We start from the raw sequence: 24212 nt of genomic DNA on the forward strand, positions 1-24212 counted from the left end.
GCTGTTGTGCGTCTTTACACCACTGTGTCTGAGAGAGAGAGAGAGAGAGAGAGAGAGAGAGAGAGAGAGCATGAATTGGTTTACACAAAATGGAGAAAGAAGAGGGCACATAAATTTGGGATATACTGTAAAAAAAAAGGTTTTTCAAGACTGTCAGGCTGTAAAGTGTGTGTGTGTGTGTGTGTGTGAGAGAGAGAGTGTGTGGTGTGTGTGTGTGTGTGTGTGTGTGTGTGTGTGTGTGTGTGTGTGTGTGTGTGTGAGAGAGAGAGAGAAAGAGTGTGTGTGTGTGTGTGTGTGTGTGTGTGTGTGTGTGTGTGTGTGTGTGTGTGTGTCTGTACAGTTCAGGTTGATGAAGCTGAAGCCAGTTCAAAAAACACTATAATGTGATTTCATTATTTAATGCCTGAGAAATGATATTTGACTGGATCAACAAGCGAACAAGTCCTTTAGCTACATTACTGTTGTATAGGTTGTTCAAAAACATCCTAATAAAAGACGACTGATAAGAGCGATCATGGATCCATGAACCTACAGGGTCTCAATTAAAAAGGAATTTCCTACAGGATACCAATACAGCTCTGTCCTGACTCAAAGATATGAAATGTTCAGGGACTAATAAATTAGTCTAAAAAAATAGTCATAGTTTTCGGATATTAAAGCTTTCATTTCAAAAGGCATGAGCTAGTGAAATATTTATCACTTCTTTGTACTAAAGTGTCTTTGAACATCTAATTGTCCTAAAATGATTTTGTCATTATTTATTATCGGGGGGGGGGGGGGGGGGCCCGGTGGCTTAGTGGGTAGCATGTTCGCGATTCCCGCCTCCGCCTTGTGTGTGCGGAGTTTGCATGTTCTCCCCGTGTCTCGGGGGTTTCCTCCGGGTACTCCGGTTTCCTCCCCCAGTCCAAAGACATGCATGGTAGGTTGATTGGCATCTCTGGAAAATTGTGTGTGTGTGTGTGTGTGTGTGTGTGTGTGTGTGTGTGTGTGTGTGTGTGTGTGTGTGTGCCCTGCGATGGGTTGGCACTCCATTCAGGGTGTATCCGGCCTTGATGCCCGATGACGCCTGAGATAGGCACAGGCTCCCCGTGACCCGAGGTAGTTCGGATAAAGCGGTAGAAAATGAATAAATGAATGAATGAATATTATAAGACTGTATATTTATAATCACACCCTCTGGTGTCACCCACATGAGGATGAGGTTCCCTTTGTGTCTGGTTCCTCTCAAGGTTTCTTTCTCTTCCATCTAAGGATTTTTTTCCTCCCCACAGTCACCTGAGTCACCTCAGACTTGCTCATTGAGGATAAATACAAACCCATTTAAAAATATCTAATATTAATGAAGGTTTTGTACTATATGTCTTATGTTCTGTAAAGCTGCTTGGAGACAACATCCGTTGTTAAAAGCGCTACAAATAAAAAAACACTGTAGATCGACGACGAGCTGTGTGCAGAAGCATCTTGTCCATATACATAAATACATTTATTTTAGTTTGATTTGACAAACAGCAGAATTGAATACATTTATTAAGGACAAATCTCTCACTACTCAATAAAATAATGTCTGTCTACTCACATTCACGAAAAATCAACGAATTGCTCTCATGTTTAGTGTGAAAAAGATGACAAACATTGTATATACTGTAGGTGTATGAAGAACTCTTATCTTCTTTCTTATCTTCTTTCTTCTTTTATATTATTCTTTATATTAACCTTTTGTTTTATGTTTATGTTCTGTAAAGCTGCTTCGAGACAATGTCGACTGTAAAAAGCGCCGTAGAAATTAATTTGAATTGAATTGAACTGAATTATCTTGTCGTGGAAAGGCAGCACAGCTGTGAGAAACAGTGGGAAAAAATTATACCCTAAGGACTTAGCAAAAATTACAATTGAGTCTATTGAGTGTCAACTGTAAAATTCTTGGGAGTTTATGTTGATGAGAGTTGAAGTTGGAGGGAACACGCTGATTACGTAAATAGGAAAATACATAAATCTACTGGTATAATAAGGAGGGTTAGGCATTTTATCACCACAGAATGCATTCTTACTTTTTATTATAGTCTAATTTATCCATATCTCTCATATTGTAATGTAGTTTGGGCGAGAACTTATCCTAGTACTCTTCATAATATTTTTTCCCTTCAGAAACTTTTTTTTTTTTAGGATTGCATCCCAATCCAATGTATATACTTCATCTGTTTCTTTATTTAAAAAATTTCAGGTTCTTACTGTTTATGATATCAACATTTCTCAAATTTGTGTTTTTATTTATAAAATATATTCAGGTGAAGGTAACAATCCAGAGCAATTTACAATGTATTTTAAAGTAAATTCACAGGTTCACAGTTACTTAACTCGTCAATGTTCAAATTGACATATTCCTAAAATTCTTACTTGTAGAGGTCATTACTCTATATGATTTAGGGTTATTAAATTATGGAATGATTTAACTCATTTAGCAGAAAGATGTTCTTCTTTAAAAAGATATAAAAGATATATAAAGAATCATTTTATTGCTTATTTGTAATTGTGCTTTTGTTCACTGAGGTTATATATATTATATATGGTTTTGAAGTATATTATTATTATTATTATTATTATTATTAATATCTTTTTTCTTCTTTCTTTTTTTTTTATTTTTTTAAATTTTATATTTAGTTTAGTTTGGTTGTTGTTGTTTAGGTGGAGGCTTTAAATAAGCCCTTCGGGTTTTTTGCCTCTCCCTGCACAATATATGGATTGTATTTTTTTTCTCTTATTGTACATATTTTTTGTATTTGTGCAAACATTAAAAAATATATATATATAATAAAACACCTATTGCAACTCGTGGAAAAGAAAACAGACGTATACAGAGCTGCTTAGCCAAAAATTCATATTTTTTATTTAGTTATGGTCAACACAATCATGTTAATTTGCTGTCATTTATATAAAAAAACAAACAAACAAACAAACACAGAAACAGGTAAGCAATGTAATGTTTCCAACAGTAGCAGATCACACAGGTTTGTCAGTGCAGGCCGTGTCGATGAGTTGATTCAGACAGATTGAGCAAATTGGTGACTTTTTGTAGGGTCAAAGTGAGACACAAAATGGATGAGAAGCAGCGGAATAAGGAGACTGGTCGGGTAAAAAAGAAACCAGACAGAAATGTATTTTAATTTGTATTTTGAAAAATGTCAGCAGTGGAAATACTGTAACCAGTTGATCATCCACCATGACTGTGAAAACATGACATCATAACAGCCCTATCCCAGACTTAAGACTTAAGCTTGGGCCATAAATCTGTCTTTAGTTTTCATTTATCCGTCCAGTAACTCTCTGATCTTGCCCATTTTTCAGAGAAATATATCGTTTCATGTCAGTGATTAGCAACCATTGTGTCACATCTGTTTCAACACTCCTGAAACTGTACAAGACTGCTCAGGAAACCATCCAATGCAATTTGCAAAAAACATTTACTAACTAAGAATGTCGCAACTTCTTTTCCCTTGATGTCATAACCGTCTTCAATCGTGGGACGGTGCAGGATAGATGAGCAACATTTTATAAAAAAAACAAAAAACACAGAGTTGATGAAACTCAGTGTCAGTCCTTGCTATGTTCACCCACAAGCTATACCTTGGCTCATAAAATAGTTTTTCATATCAGCTAGGGAAAAGCAATCCTTATCTCTTCTCTAATTCACTGCTGCCATAAAGAGCAGCTGTTTTGTTTCAACTTTCCTTCATCTTTCTAAACCCAAGGCCTTCATTACAAACTGTTCCACGTTATTGACATTTGAATACTCCTCTGTAGGCTGCTTAGGCAGTGGGAAACTTTACTGTAACATATACTGTGTCATCTTTGTCTTCTTTACAGGCAATGACGTCATGACACCCAGCAATGATACTAGCTTGATTAGTACCCATGAGAAAGATCATGAGCTCTCTTGTTTTGTTGACAGTCTGTACTGTGTGTGGTTGCCGAGACAGGGTGCTCATGTCCCTGCTGGATATACTCTGATGATAGACTATGCAGTCCCACAGAGCCCAGGCTGAGGCTAAAAAGCAATCCATACTACTTGGCATTCTCATCCTGACCGTCATCCTTTCTAACCAGAAATGAATAAGACTTACCATATCATGCAAAACGATACCAACCAGAGTGACCCAGCCCTTTGTCACATGGCTGACTGTGGCACAGGAAGAAGACCACAGGAAGAGATTCATTATGGAAATAAAGAGGCTGTGTTAGACATCGGGGAACAAAAAAAAAAAAAGTGCTTTATACTATCTCACTCGGGATTATTTTGATCATTACCTAGCTTGTAGGTTTTTTTTTCCCAGACCAAGCACCCAAACATTTCCTGTGAATTGCTTCAGTTACTTTGAAAAGATTTAGGTCTGGATATTTGCTTGTGCAACATGTAGTCACAAGCCTCAAACAGAATCACATGTTAGAGTAGACAAGCAAGAGCCAAACAACTATCTGTTATGACTTTTTTGATCTTTACAGTGAGCTCCTTCTATATGCCACTCTTCACACACACACACACACACACACACACACACACACACACACACACACACACACACACACACACACACACACACACACACACACACAAATGGAAGACAGTAATCAAAAACACATTTTCAGGTGTGAAACAACAGACTGTATATGAAGGCCTTTATTTTGAGTGTTATATCATGACATGATGTATGTATGTACGTACGGTAAAATTGTAAGGGAATGTTATACCCTGTAAACAGCTCTGTATAGGATATTATTTTCTGTACATACAGTATGTTATCATCATCACTATTATAAGAAGAAGAACAGGAAGACAAATTGGCACAAATAAAAAAAAACAAAAAAAACAAACAAGTGAAAAAGACTAGCGTTTTAGCTGACATTTTGTTCGGTTTGCATATGTCTAAAACCGTGGTTTTGTTCAAATAGGTCAAAACCTCTTTACCTGTGATATTCATTTACAGGTTATTTGGTTAGTTATCACATCTAAGTATAGACACATAGACATGTCCAGTCTGCTCAGGGTTTCACTCAGCCGGCTTTTCACTCAGCCGGTAGAGGATAATTCCCAAGCTCCTAATATAGGGCACTAGAGGCCAGATCCACCCTAATCTGAGCTTCGTCACTGTCCCAAGTCACAAGACCTACTGTTAAATTAACTCTCACCATGAGAGCAATTTGGTTTAAATGATTAATGCCACCATCTTCTGTAATCCTGTTGTGTTAATCCCAACTGTCTCTGTAGAATACACACACACACACACACACACACACACACACACACACACACACACACACACACACACACACACACACACATTCAAACACTCTTATCTAATCATTTCACAACAAATGACTACATCTGTGTGAGAAGATTTTCCGGATGATTTTCTGAGATTTATTTGGAAGTCACGTTATTACCACTTGTGTCAAAATGAAAATAATAATACAGTAGTACCTCCTCATTTCCTCACAATGAAATTACTTTCACAATGTGCAATAAAAATCGTCAACAGGGATAGGCAGTAAGCGACTCATCCTCAAGGTCCTGTGTGAAAATGCACCTCTGACTTTAGACTACAATTTGGATTGGTGCACTGATTTAAAAGACCAGGACTGAAATGTATGAGTGAAAATAACAGTGCTTCTCTACATCATCGTCATTCCCAGATAATCAATGATAATCAGGCTTACCCCAAGGTCTATAAGAGGGTTACTTTAATGTAATCCAGGATTGTTAACTTGTGGTCCGTCCTGATGCAGCTTGAGAAAAATACTGTGACAGACTGAAACAAGTACTAAAAACACCTTAGCGGAGTTGATTAACGTAAGAAAAAACCCTTGTAGTTTAGCATCTCTAGGTTTCTATACATGAACCAGCGTGGCTTGCTGTGGTTTATCCAGTAACATACATGGTGATGTGGTAGCCTAGTAGTTAAGGCGTTCAGAAGGTCGTGAGATTGAATCCCAGGTCCACCAATGTGGCACAGCTGGGCCCCTAAGCAAGGCCCTTAACCCTCATTTGCTCAGTTGTATAAATTGAAATAAAAAATGTAAGTCACTTTAGATACGTGGCAGAAATGTATATACATATACTATGTGGCCAAAAGTATATGGACTCATGACCCTCGAACCCATACATGCTTCTTCTTCTCATATGTGCACAAAGGTGAAAGCATAAAATCGGCTAGAATATCTGCTGTAGTTTTTTACTGGAACCAAGAGACCCGTACCTGTTCCAGCACGACAAAGCCCCTGTGCACAAAGCTCTAACTTGAATGTCCATCACCTAGCTTTGAACTCAACCCCACAGAACAACTTTGGGATGAACTGAAACCCTGACTTCACCCCAGACCTCCTCACTCAACATCAGTGCCAGTTCTCACCAGATTTCCAATTTATTTTCCTTCTCTGGTCTAATGATCAGCTGACATCATGGCTTGCAAAAATATTCTGTTTTACATTTGGAGGAATGAAAAAAGACAGAAGTCGACGTTTATTCTTTCGGCATCGGCTTCAGAATAAAGGTGTTAAAAAAGCATAGCAACGTGACGTGCTACTACAAAACAAAACATGCTTGGAAGTAGGGCTGAGCAATACGATATGTGATCAATTATTTCACAGTAGGTATCATGATGTCTGTTTATAACATTACTTAATAATAAGCTCTGATTAGGAGCTGATTTGGTGTTATGCTGGTTTAAATCGTAAAAGTTGAATTTTTTTTTTAAGTGTCAAGTTTTTAAAACAATTTTTAAAAATTGAAATTTTTAAAAATTAAAATTGTAAAATATAAATTGGTGAATTTACTAATTTTCTTCTTTTCAGTTTTAAGTAATTCATTTTGTAGACAAACATTTTTTTCTTATTTCTTTTATGCAACACTACTGTTTTGATGGTAGTTTTTTAATACTGTGATATATTCAGTATATATATATATATATATATATATATATATATATATATATATATATATATATATATATATATATATATATATATATATATATAAAATCAGAAGTGGCTTCCTGTATTTTCTACATATAGCCACCTCCTACTCCGAGCTGCATTATTTTATGTACACTAAACATTAATAGAAAGGTAATAATTAATTAAAGCCTCATTTCCGTCACCATTCATTTCATGTTAGTTGCTTATCCAGATGAGGAATTTTCTATAACCGGTCCTTAACAAATTTTGATTGAAGGAATGAAGGAATGTGTAGTGTGTGTGTTGATAGTCAGTCTGTTTACACAAGCACACTGTATGTTTAAGAGCTGGGCGTGAGCCGTGTTGTCAAAGGTGCGTACAGCCGTTCTAGGGTTACGTTAGTACATAAACCTTTGTAGAGTGTCGTACCTACCGACTGACTGACTGCGGAAGCATCGAGGCGATGCTTTAACAATTTAAGAGCAAAGGTCAAGGCTGTCTAACAAGAAATTTGACGTTATCACTGCATAGCGAGGAGGAAAAACATAAATAATCAGTAGGAACGGCGATAAAATACAGCATGTACTATCGAGTAGATAGTCTGCAAATCAAGTCTGGTTGTGTTTTGTATGGAGATCAGAGGGTCAGGTTAAAAACAGAAGTGTATAATAAATAAATTCTTTCAAACTGATGCAGTCAACAAATACATGATCAGGGCCTTCCAGCGTTATTGTTCGTACCTGAAACATGTGATTATTACACTGTATATACAGTCAAATTGATTTTAATTCGGTAGTAAAAAATGTTTATTCTTAGGCTAATGCAACGAAATCACAAAGTTGTCGTGTACGTAGCATGTCTGATCATCGAAAGTTATATTAGGACGACCTAAAATGAAGCAGATCCGAATGTTTGCTTTACATGTTCTATCATCGAGGTATTCACTAGAACACTAGACGAGTTTCACTAGAAGCCACTCTGTAATGATTAGAATAGACGGCAGCAGCTGTGACGCGCAACACAACAAATGGGTTCGCTGGATGCCAAAACGGTCTGCTGTGACTGGAAAGCCAGTTCAAAGGTCACCCTCAAAACACACATACGCACACACATGATGATTAAACGTCAGTGAGAATCCTTGAGTGTGATGTTATCAATACAGAAAAAGACAGTTCCTACTGCCGTTTTTGATACAGAAGTAGCAAGACGAAGCCCTACTGTAGTGTATTAGACGGAATTTTAACTCCAAAGCTTAATAACGTTAAACAAACACGTTCTCCACGTTGTTAAATACGCACACTGCTATCCCTTTCTCCCAAATAATCTTCATACCACACGGCCATGACAGCTCATATTATCTAAATCTAAAGCAGTGTTTAACATGGGCTAAAAATACACCAGAGTTCCCATCATTCTTCTCCTGATGGTCCAAAGCTGTTCCCATCAACTGTATATTCAAGTGAAAGACAATTATAAATTATTAAATAAAAAAAAAGAAAGAAGAATAAAGGCAGTCAAGCTGCCTCATCATCGTGATCTATATTTCGAAGGTGTTTGTGTTAGTGCTGGCGTAAAAAGGCAGTAACAACCTGTGGTCTGCTCTAAAAACAGTTTTAAGCAGCTGCTTCATATCAAAATGACATTCGAATCCCTTAAAGTGAAAGAAAAGACAGACAATAAGACAAGTTCCCTTAAGAAGAAATGACACGGAGTGGACGAAATGTCCCTACACAGCTCTCTAAAGAAGGCATCCTCTCCTCATATCCAGAGATTCCACAAGTGCTTTTTTTTTAAACACATTTAAAAAAAAAAAAAAGAACCGATCAGCAAGCAGAGAGACGATGACTATGTGGTCATTGATGTGCATGTTATACGGATGGCACTCGGATCCGGAACAGGCCTTGTTTCAGCTGCAGCCGGAACAGCTTACAGTTAGCGATGCGGAGAGCAGAGCAGCCGGTCTTACACAGGTCCGAGGGCAGGAGGGGGCGAGTCGAGTGCCATGTGCCTGTACTGCGCCGAAACTCTCGCACGTAGTCATAACTGGTGCCTGCACAGTGAGTGAGAAGAAAAAACAATGATAACATTATCATTATGAGCAAAAGTCAGTCCCATTATGAGCAAAAGTCAGTCCCCACAAAATCTAGAAAACCTGGAGGGACTTCGAGATAGATTCAAAAGAAAACTCCGCAGAGATTAAATATGTAATATGAAAGTGACGCTGTGTTTTCATGAATCCAGCGAGAGATCGCTGGTAGTGTGCTGTGCTGTACTGATGTATTAATGGAGACAGCAAACCTTGGACTAAAGACACAGTTGAGATGAGTTGATGTGACGAGATGAAAAGTGCAGTAGTGTTGATACGGCGTTAGTGCGAACGCTGAACCTTGATCTAAACAACTAAAGTGCTGCTGCATAGACGTTTAGTACCACTAGTGCTGTTATGAGCAGGAAGAAGAAAGGCGGTGTGGGTAAAGTAGGAAACCGTCAACCAATGTGACAGTGTATGATGAAAATGTCGGAAAAAACCTTTTCTTTAACGTCATATATAAAAAAAAAAAATCCATCCGGTAAAGCAAGTCAAAATAATCAGGTGTAACGAGTTCTCCGTTGAGCAAACAATGGAGCAAACATTAATATCAGTTCCCGTCAAGTTCTAAATAAAGACCGTGTTTACATCTGGGAATAAAGCCGAAGCGTGCGTACATACGAACACCAAAAATATCAATGTGTCTCACTTTAAACACTGAGCGTCATGTCGCATTGTGAAAGCAGTCTATTATGAGCTTTTATCAAGGGGTTAATTGCCTGACTGAGTGTCCTGGCAAAAACCCCTAGGTGATATTTTTCTAGCTCCAGCTTCCTTGTAGCATTATCCAAGCACTAGTACATTCAGTACGGACTCTGCAGTGAACAATGAGAAGTGCAGCACTAATTGAAAGAATTAGAAAAATGAAGACGTTCAGAAAGAAACAAATAAAAAGCAAAAAGCAAAGATAAGCACGATTATAGAAATCTCCTGAATCTGCACCGGACTGAACACTTCTTCCTTAATGTCAACGGAGGAGACACGACTTGCTTGTTGATTTGGGAGAAAGCCTGGGGGAAATGCACTCGGGAATTCAGGATGTCTTGGGCTATACTTAAAAAATATCTGTAATAAGCTCTTATGGAAATCCAATAAACGTTTCATGAGCTAACTGTAGGACGTGTTTCAGGTGATGAATTTTTACGTGACATCTATGACTAAATCCACAGGGATGACTGTATTAGTATAACAACGTAAAGGAAAAACAAATGTGCATAACAAAAACGGCATGGGGTTCACTGTTACAACATCTACTACTATTAGAGTGTGTGTGTGTGTGTGTGTGAGACAGAGTGTGTGTGTGTGTGTGTGAGACAGAGTGTGTGTGTGTGTGTGTGTGAGACAGAGTGTGTGTGTGACAGTGTGTTTGTGTGTGTGTGTGTGTGTGTGTGTGTGTGTGTGTGTGAGACAGAGTGTGTGTGTGTGTGAGAGAGACAGAGTGTGTGTGTGTGTGAGAGAGACAGAGTGTGTGTGTGACACTGTGTTTGTGTGTGTAATTGTGAGTGGGTGTGAGAGAGTGTGTGAGAGTGTGTGTGTGAGAGTGTGTGTGAGAGTGTGTGAGAGAGTGTGTGTGAGAGTGTGTGTGAGAGTGTGTGTGTGAGAGAGTGTGTGAGAGAGTGTGTGAGAGAGTGTGTGAGAGAGTGTGTGAATGTGTGTGTGAGGGAGTGTGTGAGAGAGTGTGTGTGTGAGAGTGTGTGTGAGTGTGTGTGTGAGTGTGTGTGTGACAGAGTGTGTGTGTGACAGTGTGTTTGTGTGTGTAATTGTGAGTGTGAGAGAGTGCGTGAGAGAGTGTGTGAGAGTGTGTGTGTGAGAGTGTGTGAGAGTGTGTGAGAGTGTGTGAGAGTGTGTGAGAGAGTGTGTGAGAGAGAGAGTGTGTGTGAGAGAGAGAGTGTGAGTTTGTGTGTGTGATTGTGAGAGTGTGTGAGTGAGAGTGTGTGTGAGAGAGTGTGTGTGAGAGAGAGAGTGTGAGTTTGTGTGTGTGATTGTGAGTGTGTGTGTGAGAGAGTGTGTGTGTGAGAGAGTGTGTGTGTGAGAGAGTGTGTGTGAGAGAGAGAGTGTGAGTTTGTGTGTGTGATTGTGAGAGTGTGTGATTGTGAGAGTGTGTGTGTGAGAGAGTGTGTGTGTGAGAGAGAGTGTGTGTGTGAGAGAGTGTGTGTGTGAGAGAGTGTGTGTGTGAGAGAGTGTGTGTGTCTTCACTGTTTAGAGAAATGCTACAACTGCCTTTAAGACTTGCACTGCAGCAGATTTTCAGTGTTTCACTGCTGTTCTACAGTACAGAGGAATCTAGCCCAAGACAAACAGAATACACCTTGTGTCAAATGTGTGTCACTCAATACATATTTCTTATTTGGAATTTCAAAACTTCCAGCGAAGTTTTCTTCGTTGTTACAATAAGTAAATTGCTACAGTGTTGTGTTTTCTCACCGACTCGCTTCGCTCTCACACGGCAAAATTTACATGCGAGTAAACTGTCCTCTGATTGGTCAGAGCGCTCCTGTGTGACAGGGATCATCCTCCGTGATGGATAATCAGCAGCTTTGCAAGTCTGCTGGTGTAGTGGGTCTAATTTATCAGCTTGACCAGGAATCGAGGTTTCTTCATGACAACGTTGCTTCTAGTCAGCTGTTTTGTAGAAGCTCGTTTATACGTCGTTTTTTTAAAAGGAAGAAGCGTGCTTTGTTTCTGAATTGCCATGACCTGCTCAACCACAGAATTCTTCGTCCCTAGAGATCTATCGGACTCGTTAACCCGTGATTCTTGTCGTGTGTCATGATCTGGGCTCGTATTACTCTCTCATCACAGGTGAACGGCTCAAGAACTTGTCGCGATCTGAATGTTCGCCTAAATGAACCGAATAAAGGGAGCAAACGCGCCTGGACGAGGCTTGTCCGTTTTCTACGTTTCATGCTTTGGAATCTCAGAAGTGCAAATCTAATCAGAGAGTAAAAAGATAATCAGAGAGACAGGCAGACGATAACGTTAAAATAATTGGACGTGTGTCCCAGACTTACCCGTGTCCAGTTCTCCTACCACATATATACTGGCCCCAATGGGAACGGCTCCATATACGAATGACGACGTGGTGTGTATGCACAGGTTCTGATCATCCAGCAGCACCCATCTTTAGATTTAAAATAGTAGCAAGAGACTTAAAAGATTGTCATTCATGATCTAACGGTGTATCGAGAAATCTTTATATGCTTGCACTTTTAAAAAAAACCCACCTTTTCAACTCATCATGGAAGAACTCAGACTTGCAGATGGTCATTTGGCTGGACTCGGGGTTGTCTGCATCTCTGCTTCTCACTCCTCCAAACACGTAGAGCTCCTGACCTACACCGCACGCCACGGCACCAAACCTGCAGCCAACATCCATAAATATTGTTAGATTCTCTCGAGTACACACAAACACAATCCGAAACGAACAAAAACAAAACATCATGCTCTTGTAGTCCCGGTCTGTCTAAACACACAAGCGCACGATCTCTAACAAGACGACCGGGTTGTTGTAGTGTTCGAACGTTTAACGACGCATTTTACACGAGAAACGTGAAACACAAAGGATTAAATGTAATGAAATATTAGCAGGACATAATCTGTTTTTCTACCTTCTCTCCTTTAGAGGGCAGAGCGTAGTCCATTGCTGAGTCTTGGGGTCGTAACATTCCACAGAGTCGAAGATTTTCCCGTAAGACCCTCCTCCCATGACATACAGCTTCTTCTTCATTGCAGCGCAGCAACCGAACTGGAGAACAGAACGAGCGTGTGTTTGTCTGACCAGATCTGTACACTGTATCACACTTTACACTGATGTTTTTCTCTCGCTCACCTTTCGGACAGTAGTCATGCTGGTCTGGGTTGTCCAGTTATTAAGGTGAGGGTCAAACACTTCCATGGTGAGGAGGACTTCAGTGTCTTCATTCTCTCCACCCAGCACATAGATTAATCCATCCATCTCAGCAATACAAAAGTGCTGCCTCGCCTAACCAACAAAAACAACACTTGGTCAAACACTGACATCTGGTGATAAGCTAAGGTTTGACTCATCTGATATGAAGCAGCCATGTTGTTTCAGCATGCATGATGGAAAGCTACTGTGTGCTGCCCCTAGTGGCGGTAACGCAACTAGTGTTCAATAAATAGGAAGACGCTTGCACATAAAAAGGAAATAAACATTTCCTGTTTTTTTTTGTGTTTTTTTTTTTGCTGTTGTTAAAGATACCTGGTTCATTGGGGGAATATGTGTCCAGGTGTTATTCTCTGGGTCGTATTTCTCTCCACTACTCAACACTGTCTTGTTTTCATCCATTCCTCCGATCGCAAAAAGGCAGCCATCTGATCAGAAAAACAGCGAACATTAGCCACTGAAAACAGGACAGTGAGTATGTATAAAAAAAACAACAACAACAACAACAAAAAAAAAACCACAACCTTTGAGACTTTTTCATTGTAATTTTGAACAAATGTTTTAAACATTAATCCTGGCTCACTAGGTTACATACTTAAGATACCATCTTATGTATGTAACCTAGTGAGCCAGGATTAATGTATTCAATGTTAGACTATTAAGCACTTATGTATAAGTGTATAAAGACATATATAAGGGCGTCTGCTATAAATGTAAATAAATGTAAAATTACTTATAAAAATTTTTTACAGACAAAAAAAATCTGATTTTATCCATCAACCAACAGTTCTACATGGTAGCCATAAACTATTAAGGAAAGCTCAATGTGACATGCAACAACAATGCTGTTCATTTCTTACTAAATAAAGTAAACTAAAATAAATAAAATCTAGCTACGTTTTGGATTACTGAAGTAAATATTTTTTATATTTTTAATTTTTAATTATATTGCTCAACATTAAGTTAGGTTGTCACTAAATATTTCTAATATTAATAATAATAGTAATAATAATAATAATAATAATAATAATAAACAAACAGCTTGAGCATAATACTATGCATATATCAAGATTCTGCTGCTTCTACCAATAAAATCCATTTTTTTTTGTTAGGAATTACTTTTATCCTTGAGTTTTTTTGTGATGCTTATGAAAGTCTGTTTTTGATGATTGTTGCGGCCCAAAACACCTCGTTTTTTCCCCTTAAAAAAAAATTGCATTGCAACCTTTTTGTGCTTGTTTTTTAGTGAAAAACTATTTGCATTGTCGTTAGCTTAGTTAGGGCATTACTGGCTAGTGGCAAAACAATAAACAATTAGATTGCATTTGATATTAAATACAAATGTATTCAAATCTGATCAGATGAAAAGTTTTTCTGATGACAAAACAGAATGCTTTGGAGTCTGGATAGCATTAACAAGTAAAAGGAAAACCAATAACTAGATGAAATACCATTAAACAGGTTTCAGGAAAAAGAGAAGAGGTCTAAAAGACTAAAATAAATTTAAAAGGTCATTCATTATGATCTACATTTTCTTCAAATTATACCAAATCTCCATGTGCTGCAGCTCCTTTATCTTCCTACCCAACTGACCTCCCTTGTGGGTGATGGATTACGATTATTGGATTGGATTGATTTAAATTGCTATGATTTGCCTAGATACAGTATGTTCACCCCTAACACACATTTCAGAAAGCAGGTTAAGTGAAAACTCTGAGTATGTTAAGCCTGAAATGAGGGAAACTCTGTGTTTTCCGTTTCAGTCAGGGAGGTATGTTAAACCCGAGAAAGCAGGTTAAGTTAAGCTTGTTTCTAAAAGAGAGGTAACTTATACTCAGAGTCAGTTACTGTACCATAGTAACTTACTCTGTGAACCTAACCTGGTCGAGATCAGGTTTTCTTCAGTAAACCCAGAGTTTCTGTCGGTCTCCTCCCCTTTTTAAAGAGGAAGCGACGCTTAAACACCTCATTCATTGCCCACATTTCAGTTACGCAGAGAGCAGCAAAGCGAATGTTGGATGTGGTACCTCAGTGGTTAAGGTGTTGGACTACTGATCAGAAGGTCATGGGTTCAAATCCCAGGTCCACCAAACTGTAGTGGACACAATTGCTCAGTTGTATAAAATTGAAATAAAAAAAAGTCACTCTGGGTAAGGGGGTCTGCTAAATGCCGTAAATGTAAAAAGAATGAAATGGCGTGTCCTTTTATGTATGATCCTGTTGATGAAGTCTTCTTATTAATGAAATTAATAATTTACTTATTAAGTACTTTCTAAATCCCAAATCAACCTCAACCACTTGAACAATAAGGAGAGACAAGAAACTGCATTTCTAATGCATAAACAATATACAATTGCCTGAATTATCCTCAAATTGAACAAAGTGTGTAACTAGAGGGAGAAGTTTACATTAAAAATATACCTTTTTTAAAAGGTATATATATATATATATATATATATATATATATATATATATATATATATATATATATATATAAATCCACTATTGTTTTATACAGCAGTGTTGCTTTTTATTTATTTTTAAATACGTGTTGAGATTCTCCATATGCTTGTATAAGCACGTCCAGTTCTGCTGTTGAGAAATATGTTGTTAGTTGTGGTGCACGCGCTTAACTCAGAGTCAGTCAATTTAGAGTTGATAAAACTAACTATTTTCAGCTGTTCTGTAACCGAAAACTCAGAGTTTCCCATCTCAGGGTTTGTCAAACTCAGAGTTCAAGTTTAAACTCAGAGTTGGTTGAACCTCCTTTCTGAAACAGGCCCCAGGTCTGGGAGTTCCACCGTTTAAACACTGAAGCTGTATCGATATAAAGAGAGACCCAGCAGGAGATAAGAGTGAGAAACGATCATCAATATGAGACATTAAGGTGAGCATGGTTTCTGATGTGCTATATAAAACCAGGACAGGAATAAATCTGCATCTTGAAGAAGGTACTGACCGGCGGTGACCAACCCGTGACCGATTCGCCTCTCGTTCATGGGCTGCAGGTCGATCCACAGCTGCCGGTTTCGGTCATAAAGAGGGCACATGCAGCGTGTCACCGCAGACGGTGTCCGAGTGCTGAACAGGAAACACACTCGGTGTGAGCATTCATGAAGTCGATTAAAAAAGTTTGTTGTGTCTAATTCATTGTCTCACACATGCAGAAAAAAATAAAATAAAACAAGTTTACTACCAAAACTAGTTATGGAGCTACATCAAGACTAGTTAAAAATCTGTATCTCAATTAAAAAGACACAAACGGTGTGTGAATAATTATTCAGATGTCATTCGAACATTTCATACAGTGAGTTTCTGCACAACTACAGTACAAAAAAACAAAACAAAACAAAAAAAACTTGTCTGAGGTTGGTTTAAAGCTCGGAGGTGTTATTCAGAAGGCTTCAGCACCACCAAGCCGCAACCGTTGGGCCCTTGAACATGGCCCCTAACCCTGATAGCTTCCCCTGCACTCTAACTATAATGTATGTGTAGCAATAATAAAGACATCCTGTTTTTCTAACGACGAGAATTTGAACACTGATAAATTCTTGATTCTGGCCCAGAAGTGTTGCTTAAACCCATGACAATATTTCAACATTTATATCCTTCTATATAAAAAACTTTAATATAAAGACACTTATTTTAAACATTATATAACTTAATTATTAGTTAATAATAAAAGTTCATAAATAACATCAATACTCTGTGAGGTAAAGTCAGGAAATTCAGAACAGAGGACATTATTTTATTCTCTGGAATATAAATGTCTACATTTTTTTGTTTGTTTTCGTTCTTCGGGAGAGAAATTAAACTGACTGAGTAAGTGTTTTTGGCTACAATGATGTATGACAAAGCGATAAAGTGGATAAAGAGTACAATACATTTCTTTAGTAAATCTTTAGTTCTTTGTTTTTTCTAAACGTGGTCTTTGGTAAATTGCTGTAGTATCAGAGGAATAAAACACTTCAGGATTTAATAACAGTTCAATAACAAAACTCGTCTGTTTTTAACACATCATGTCATGCTCTATGGGACTCGTTCGAATACTCACGCCCGGTCCTCACCCCCTGCGACGACGATGCACTCGGAGTAGCCCCGGGGCTTGAAGGCAGCGAGCAATGCCTCTCCTTGCTGCACTGCGCCTCTTAACGATTCCACGCAGCACTCACCGATCACCTCCCTCATCAGCGGGTCTCCCACCATCTGCTCCTGCAGGTAGCTCTGATCCAGACCCTGTACCCACACTGCAGACATCACCTCCTTCATGTGCACCTGCAGCCAGACAGAAGACGAATTCACATGCATGTGACTGCAAACATCGCAAGAAACTTCACAACTCACAAGAGACATTCCTGCAGAAATCAGAAATCTGTGTATTTATATTATATATATATGAGGCTGCAGTTAAGACACTGAGAGGACATTCAACAACAGATAAATATTTATCCTGGATATAATTCTATAGTAACAGAAAAAGGTACTGAGAACGTTCAGAGAGTTCAAAGATGTCCTGGAAATATCCTTTTAATATCTGAGATGATGAGCTTCAAGTGCTTCTAGAGTATAAAGTAAGCCATGATTTTGAAAGTTTCAAATGTCAAATGAATTCATTACTTAATAGTCTGTGTTGCTGCTGTGTTTTTCCACTACACAATCTACTCCTCAGCTCCCCATAGTGGCAGTGAGTGATCGCACAAGCCGGGGAGTTGACCGGTCTATGTGACCCCTATTTGTCACTGTATCTACTTCTTATTATATAACTTTTATTCTATATAAATACTCCATAATAATCAGTTTACTTGTCTGGGTGAGAAACCCAGCCTCCTCCTCTTTACTGTAAATCAGATCAACATCATGAACTTCAGCTGAACGTGAACATTGATGTGTCAGCTCGTGTACGTCAAACCAGAGCGTGATGCTAGCTTCTCCTTCGGCTTCGAAAAGACGTAAGAGTTGTCTGTGTGCATTTTTAAAAAGAAGCATGTGACGGTCTCAATCGCAAAAGCCTTCCAGTGCACTGGACTGCACGATCCCTAAAATATCCCATAATAGACCACAAAAAAAAGGAAGCATTGACGTTCACCATGGTCCCTTACTGGAAATGATGTCACATTTTCTGAAACCTCTCAGCTCGAAAGGGTTTTTGCTTTGCTTTTCTTTTACTATTTTTGACTGATGTGCTATATATGCTATACACACAAAATGCAAGTATGTAGTCATGTTTCCAGAAAATGATTAATCAGTGTAAAAAAACGATTTACTGACTCACAAGCTAGAGAGCCGACTGACGCACCTATTGTCCTCTGAGATCAGAGGAAGAATGTTGTGTTGTAATGGATATGTTCAGGTCTAAACTGGGTTAAAAATAAAATAGAGGTCTGGCTCTCCAAGATCGATCTGTCAGGAAACTGCAGGTTCACAGCCATCTTTGTTGGAATAATAGGAGCAAAATTAGCCAGGGAGGGATGGCATTGCTCTCTCTCCCCCCTGCTTATGTACAAGGAGGATAGCGGATAACTTTCCTCTGAGTGTGTTACACAGCCCTGTGATGCAGCATGTGTAGGAAGGCTTTATGTGCACTTGCTAGTCCTAATTATTAATAACATAGTTCGCCTCTCTCACCCGACGAGCCTCGATGTCGCAGCCGAGCCAGCGCACCACGGCCTCCAGCACGTACTTCTCGTTACCCACGTTTAGTTTCTCCATGGCCAACAGCTCACACAGGCGCTCGGGTGGCAGCTCACGGAACTCCTCGGTGTCCACCACATCCCTGAAGTGCGTCTGCAGGTACTCTGTAGCCACGTGGTGCACATGGTGCAGGCAGTAGTGCAGGGAGAAAAGCCGGATGCCGATGCAGTTCTCTGCGGTGATGCAGCTCTCCAGGAACTGGCAGCACAGTGACTTGAGGTCAGTGAGGAGCAGCATGTCAGCAGCCTGCACCACATCCTGGATTGTGTCCTCACCCAGAGAGATCTGGAATCAGACCGGAAGTTCGACAGGCTTTCCTGACAGCCGCTATGTAACACACTCATTCAGATAATCAAATGAATTACCTCTCCACTGAATATGTAATCCAGGATCTGCTTCATGATGGGCATTGAGATGCCCTGGAGCTCGATTCTGTATGTGGATCCATCCTCCTTGGGCGGGTTGTAATTTAGCTTGGTCCTATAAATATGTACACAAAAGTGGAACTGGCATATGTAGCAAAGCATAACTACTATTGACACACTTCCATGCACTAAATGCAATGAAAAAAAGTGCTTTTTACTCAAAACTCACTCAATCAATTTCCAAAAATAGTTCAAATACTTTAACCCAAACTATCCAAACTAAATTGATTCATCAATGGTCTAAAACTCTATAAATAACCTGTTCCTCAGTAACATTATTATTATTAATATTACTGAATTCAAGGCGTGTAAATAACAGATGCTGGGAAGCGAACATTAGTGATACATGCCTTGCAGACATTATCTAAGATTAAACATAAGGAATAAAATGTAAGAAAAGTCATTCTTTATTACATTAACCAGCACATTGCTGTTGTATAAGAAGAATAACACACTTTGTACGTGCACAGAAATTAGGTCAATAAACAGGTTTTCCTTGAAGGCTAGGAGTGCACGGTTTGCGGGACTGGAACGGGAGCAGTCGTGACAAGATAAAAAGGTCTGATAGATGATCTAACAAACCCTGGAGCTTCACCAGCCTCAAAGAGTTTAGATCTCCACCCTGAACTGCCACACCTGCTGAACTACTTCACCATTTCAACACTACAGCAAGTAAGCAATGTGTTGTGTTAAAACCTAACCTACACCAGAGCCTATATTTCCCCTTATTGTTAACATCTCAGCTATTATTCATTATGCCATACCCCCCAAAAAATAATCAATGCTATTTAGGCAACATTTTTAGTGACTTTATGTCAGTTACTCAACATAAGCACATGATCAGGTGACTTTATGTCAGTTACTCAACATAAGCACATGATCAGGTATCATTCTTATAATCGTGGCTTCGTTTCGACTAAAATCTCCAACGTGTAGAAGAAATCCCTTCGTATGATACTGAAATGAAGTGAAAAGGAGTAGCAGGAACAGGAGGTGGAGTGTTAAGGACACACCCTGTTGCTGCTCCAGCATGTCTGAGACGCCTCATAAACATGACTTACTGTAGGCCACATACCTTAGTGTTTACACAGCATGGAAAACAAAAAACAACAACAACATCTATAACAAGACAACATCTAAATAATCTAAAACACACCACCGTCTGCATAGGGTTTGGAGAAACCAAGCTTGTGTCATTCTTCTTAAACACGTCCTAAGTTTCAGTACCTGATGTAAGGACTCGCGGCTGCTAGGATATTTTTCTGCACCGAGATTTCTTCACCTTCCAAAACCAAAACTGCGTCCTGAAAACTCCCATCTTCTCTGAAGGAACGCAGGGATCTTAAAAGCTTTTGGGAATGTTGTGGATCCGAGACAACTGACCCAGGATCAGCCCCAGCTTTCGACATTTTCCACAACTATCTAACTAACTAACTAACAAAGCTTCTGGGAAAGAAAAATAGCTACAAAATATCACCGACTCTGCATAACATGAGTAAATAATCTGGATTATATAGTAATTCTTGTATATTTCGTAGAGGGTTAAATATATCGAGTCATAGTTACATGTTAGAACCTAATTCCAGACCTATGATTTCATTCACTCTTCACACCGATGACTGTCAAAGCTAAAGCTACACTGATGTAAACAAAGCGACTTCTTCTTTTCCTCCTCCGCCTTCTTTTATTATGAGTTACGGCGGATTTATCGCCACCTTCAGGATCAGAGTGCGAACAGCAGTCAAGGTATGCAGAGTTAAAGGTGGGGTCTCCGTTGTTTGAGAAACGCTTCAGAAAACAGCGTCGGGCCGCCAAACAAAACAAAAACAAAACTAACGTGTAGCCAATAAGCAGAAAGGGGTGTGTCTTGTCAATATGGGCAGAGAGAGCGTTCAGTGAGCATGTGTGACGTTAGCAGAAAGCGATTGAAACATTGACATGGCGGATAAAAACATTAAGCAAATTAAGGCTTACGATAAGGCAAGAAGCAGTACCCGTGTTAATATAGGATCAGCTTTCCAGCACTGGAGAGAACTGAACGTCTTCTGCGTGAAATGGAGATAAACCTTTCACGGTACAACACACAGTACTACAAAAACACATTTGTATTACTATAGTACTACTCATTGAGTTCATTTATTGATAAAAATATACCCTCGGTCAGCTGCCCCAGCAGGTTCCGCCATAATACTTGTCTGGGTTATACTTGGGTTATACTTGTCTGGTGTATGTTTGAGCCAGAGCTATCAATACAGGGGTAGGAGCCATTTGGGTTAGGGCGTGTTTGTTTTGGTGATTTCAAATGTCAACAATGGCTTTCAAACAACAGAGACCCCACCTTTAATTGGGATTGAGACTTGAGTTTGTTCATAATTGTCAATAACTTTATAAATAAAGGTGCAGGTTATAATCTAAGATTATAACCTGCACATTATTTTTTATTTATTTGTATAATCATATTTAAAATGTTATTCTTGTTCAGTAGCAAAATATGAAACATATTTACCATTTAATGGAATTTTTTTCATTTTATATGTTTTTGGTTTTCCTATAAAGCAAATTAAAATTGTTTAACGTAATCATTGTTCTTATTACCATTATGACCAGCTATGATTTAGATTATAGGGATAGCACTGAAGATTGCCTTGCTTGCCATGTTTGCCTGAATGCCCAGGAAAACAGATTAAGGAGCTACATGTGTATGATATGACATATATTATATATACAGAAAATATTTTTGTTTATATACATATCTAAAAAAAAATCACAGAAATTCCCTCCTTTGTGCCTGGCCAGTGTTGAGGTTAATGGGTTTTGTAGTATTCTTGACTACAGTGACTTTTAGGACTCATTGTAAAATCACAAATTTCTTCTTCTTCTTCTTCTTCTTCTTCTTCTTCTTCTTCTTCTTCTTCTTCTTCTTCTTCTTCTTCTTCTTCTTCTTCTTCTTCTTCTAAATAACTAACATTAAGACAAACATTATCTGTTTCATCAACAATTAAAAAAATGCATATGTGTGTGTCTGGTCAGAGTGCTGCATTTTTTTCTTGGAAATATGATGGAAGCTGGTGAGCGTCATGAGTTCAAGGGCCTCGGGGTTGGGCTCGGGGATTAGCCGGTGCTCATGACTAGGATCTCAGTGAACTCAGCCCTTAAAATGGACGAACGCATCCGACACAGCTATGGCACAGAAATGTCGGACAGCAGGCTACTGTTTGGAGAAACATCTGCCTGGGTGAGAGAGAGAGAGAGCACTTAGAGATCTTACGCTATACTTAAGTCAGAATGCAGAACAATTTCTTGTTATATGTGAGACCATGTTGTTTTCTTCCAGAATCGAATGATCAACCTTACTGTCGGTGGATTTACGTCTCTTTTAGTGATTGTGAGTAAATGATTTTAAGCTCTTATACTTTGGTGACATGAATAGTTTCTATGTAAACATGTTTGTGGAGAGAATAATCAGGTTATTATGTTATATGGTATCTTTTATTCTTCACGAGGTAACCATCATCAGTTCCTTTGTCTTTCCTACATCTGCTCCGAATGCTCTGAACATCTTCTTTGGGATCTGCATCATCATGATCTGTTCCTCAGTGCTGGTTCTGGTTTGTACTGATAACTTTAGCCTTTGTTTCTTCTCGATTTTGTTTAGGGTACACATATCAGATGATACTTATGATAATTACTACTTCCTATTATAGCAATTAACAATACATTTCTCAATTTACAGATATTTTGGTATCGACAAGGTGACCTGGAGCCCAAATTCAGAAACCTCATCTATTACACCTTAGCCTCTGTCGTCCTGCTTTGTTTATGTGCAAACCTTTACTTTCATGATGTTGGGAGATAAGAGTTCTTCATACACCTATATACAATGTTTGTCATCTTTTTCACACTAAACATGAGAGCAATTCATTGATTTGTCATGAACGTGAGTAGAGAGACATTATATTATTGAGTAGTGAGAGATTTGTCCTTAATACATGTAATAAATTCTGCTGTTTGTCAAATCGAAGTGAAATAAATGTATTTGTGTATACGGACAAGATGCTTCTGCACACAGCTCGTCGTCGATCTACAGTGTTTTTTTTATTTGTAGAGCTTTTATCAATGGACGTTGTCTCCAAGTAGCTTTACAGAACATAAGAAATATAGTACAAAAACTTCAAGATTAATATTAGACTTATATTTAAATGTGTATGTATTTATCCCCAAAGAACAAGTTTGAGGTGACTGAGGTGACTGTGGGGAGGAAAAACTCCCTGAGATGGAAGAGAAAGAAACCTTAAGAAGAACCAGACTTAAAAGGGAACCTCATCCTCATTGGGATGACACTGGAGTGTGTGATTATAATTTGTTATAAACACCAAAGAGTGTTTAAGGTACTTTAAATAGTTACAGATAGATGACAAATTAAAGGAAAACACGACGAATACAAATGCACTCAGATGGATGTTCTGCATGATACAATTAAGCAATCAACATTCTGCCATGGTTTGAGGAATATACTGAATAACATCATCGACTAGTTTTAGAAGGATAATGCTATGGTGCTCATATAAAATCTACCAATAGAAGGAGGGTAGATGATTATACAAAACTCAAGAGACAGCTACAAACATGGTAGCAGCGACTGCAAAAGATAAAGTAACAAACATGGGAATTTAAAGAGGAACATTTTGTGTCTCTATAACGTCTAATCACATTTAACTAGTTAAATCAGACACAACATGTAGATATGGGTCTTGTTGAATGGTGTGCAATCTGCTGGTGATAGATCTTCATAGACAGCCAGTGACTCATGGGATTGCTGTGGATGGGGCCACCCAGAGACTGTCACGCCATCTTTGGGCCTTTTTACACCTGGTCACTTCATGTGTTTTCTCTGATCTGACAGCTATCTGATTTGTAAAACTGTTCCATTTACATTAGGCCACATAAATGCGTCTTGGCGAATCGGATATCAATCCGATCTTTCTCCCGCCCAATATGCAAATATATTTTACCTCATTTCCGGGGTAGTTGAAATGGAACACGCTTTGGTGTATGCGGTTGCTACAAAAAACAGCATTTACTGTTTGCTGCATTTTCACATTTTCAAAATGCAGCAGCAGTGCATTTTAAGACCCAACGAGACACCTGGGTGAAA

At 38.7% G+C, this 24212-nt stretch overlaps 2 protein-coding genes across 2 annotated transcripts; one reads left to right on the forward strand and one right to left on the reverse strand.

The window, feature by feature from the left end:
- Nucleotides 1–7528: 7528 nt before the first annotated feature.
- gan (gigaxonin) lies at nucleotides 7529–20686 on the reverse strand. The gene is made up of 11 exons (XM_027161624.2): nucleotides 20285–20686; nucleotides 18998–19112; nucleotides 18567–18917; nucleotides 16996–17216; nucleotides 15901–16022; nucleotides 13257–13369; nucleotides 12864–13016; nucleotides 12643–12779; nucleotides 12259–12393; nucleotides 12046–12155; nucleotides 7529–8995 (listed from the first exon to the last, which is right to left on the reverse strand). Exons 1-11 carry the CDS (start codon nucleotides 20464–20466, stop codon nucleotides 8814–8816), a joined length of 1821 nt encoding a protein of 606 aa, XP_027017425.1. The 5' UTR covers nucleotides 20467–20686; the 3' UTR covers nucleotides 7529–8813.
- Nucleotides 20669–23125, forward strand: tmem243a (transmembrane protein 243, mitochondrial a). The gene is made up of 5 exons (XM_027161625.2): nucleotides 20669–20803; nucleotides 22088–22292; nucleotides 22392–22442; nucleotides 22561–22665; nucleotides 22791–23125. The coding sequence occupies exons 2-5, from the start codon at nucleotides 22182–22184 to the stop codon at nucleotides 22911–22913; spliced, it is 390 nt and encodes a 129-aa protein (XP_027017426.1). The 5' UTR covers nucleotides 20669–20803; nucleotides 22088–22181; the 3' UTR covers nucleotides 22914–23125.
- The last annotated feature ends 1087 nt before the right edge of the window (nucleotides 23126–24212 follow it).

This window comes from Tachysurus fulvidraco, chromosome 13, assembly GCF_022655615.1.
Source record: "Tachysurus fulvidraco isolate hzauxx_2018 chromosome 13, HZAU_PFXX_2.0, whole genome shotgun sequence".
NCBI classification, from domain to species: Eukaryota; Metazoa; Chordata; class Actinopteri; order Siluriformes; family Bagridae; genus Tachysurus; species Tachysurus fulvidraco.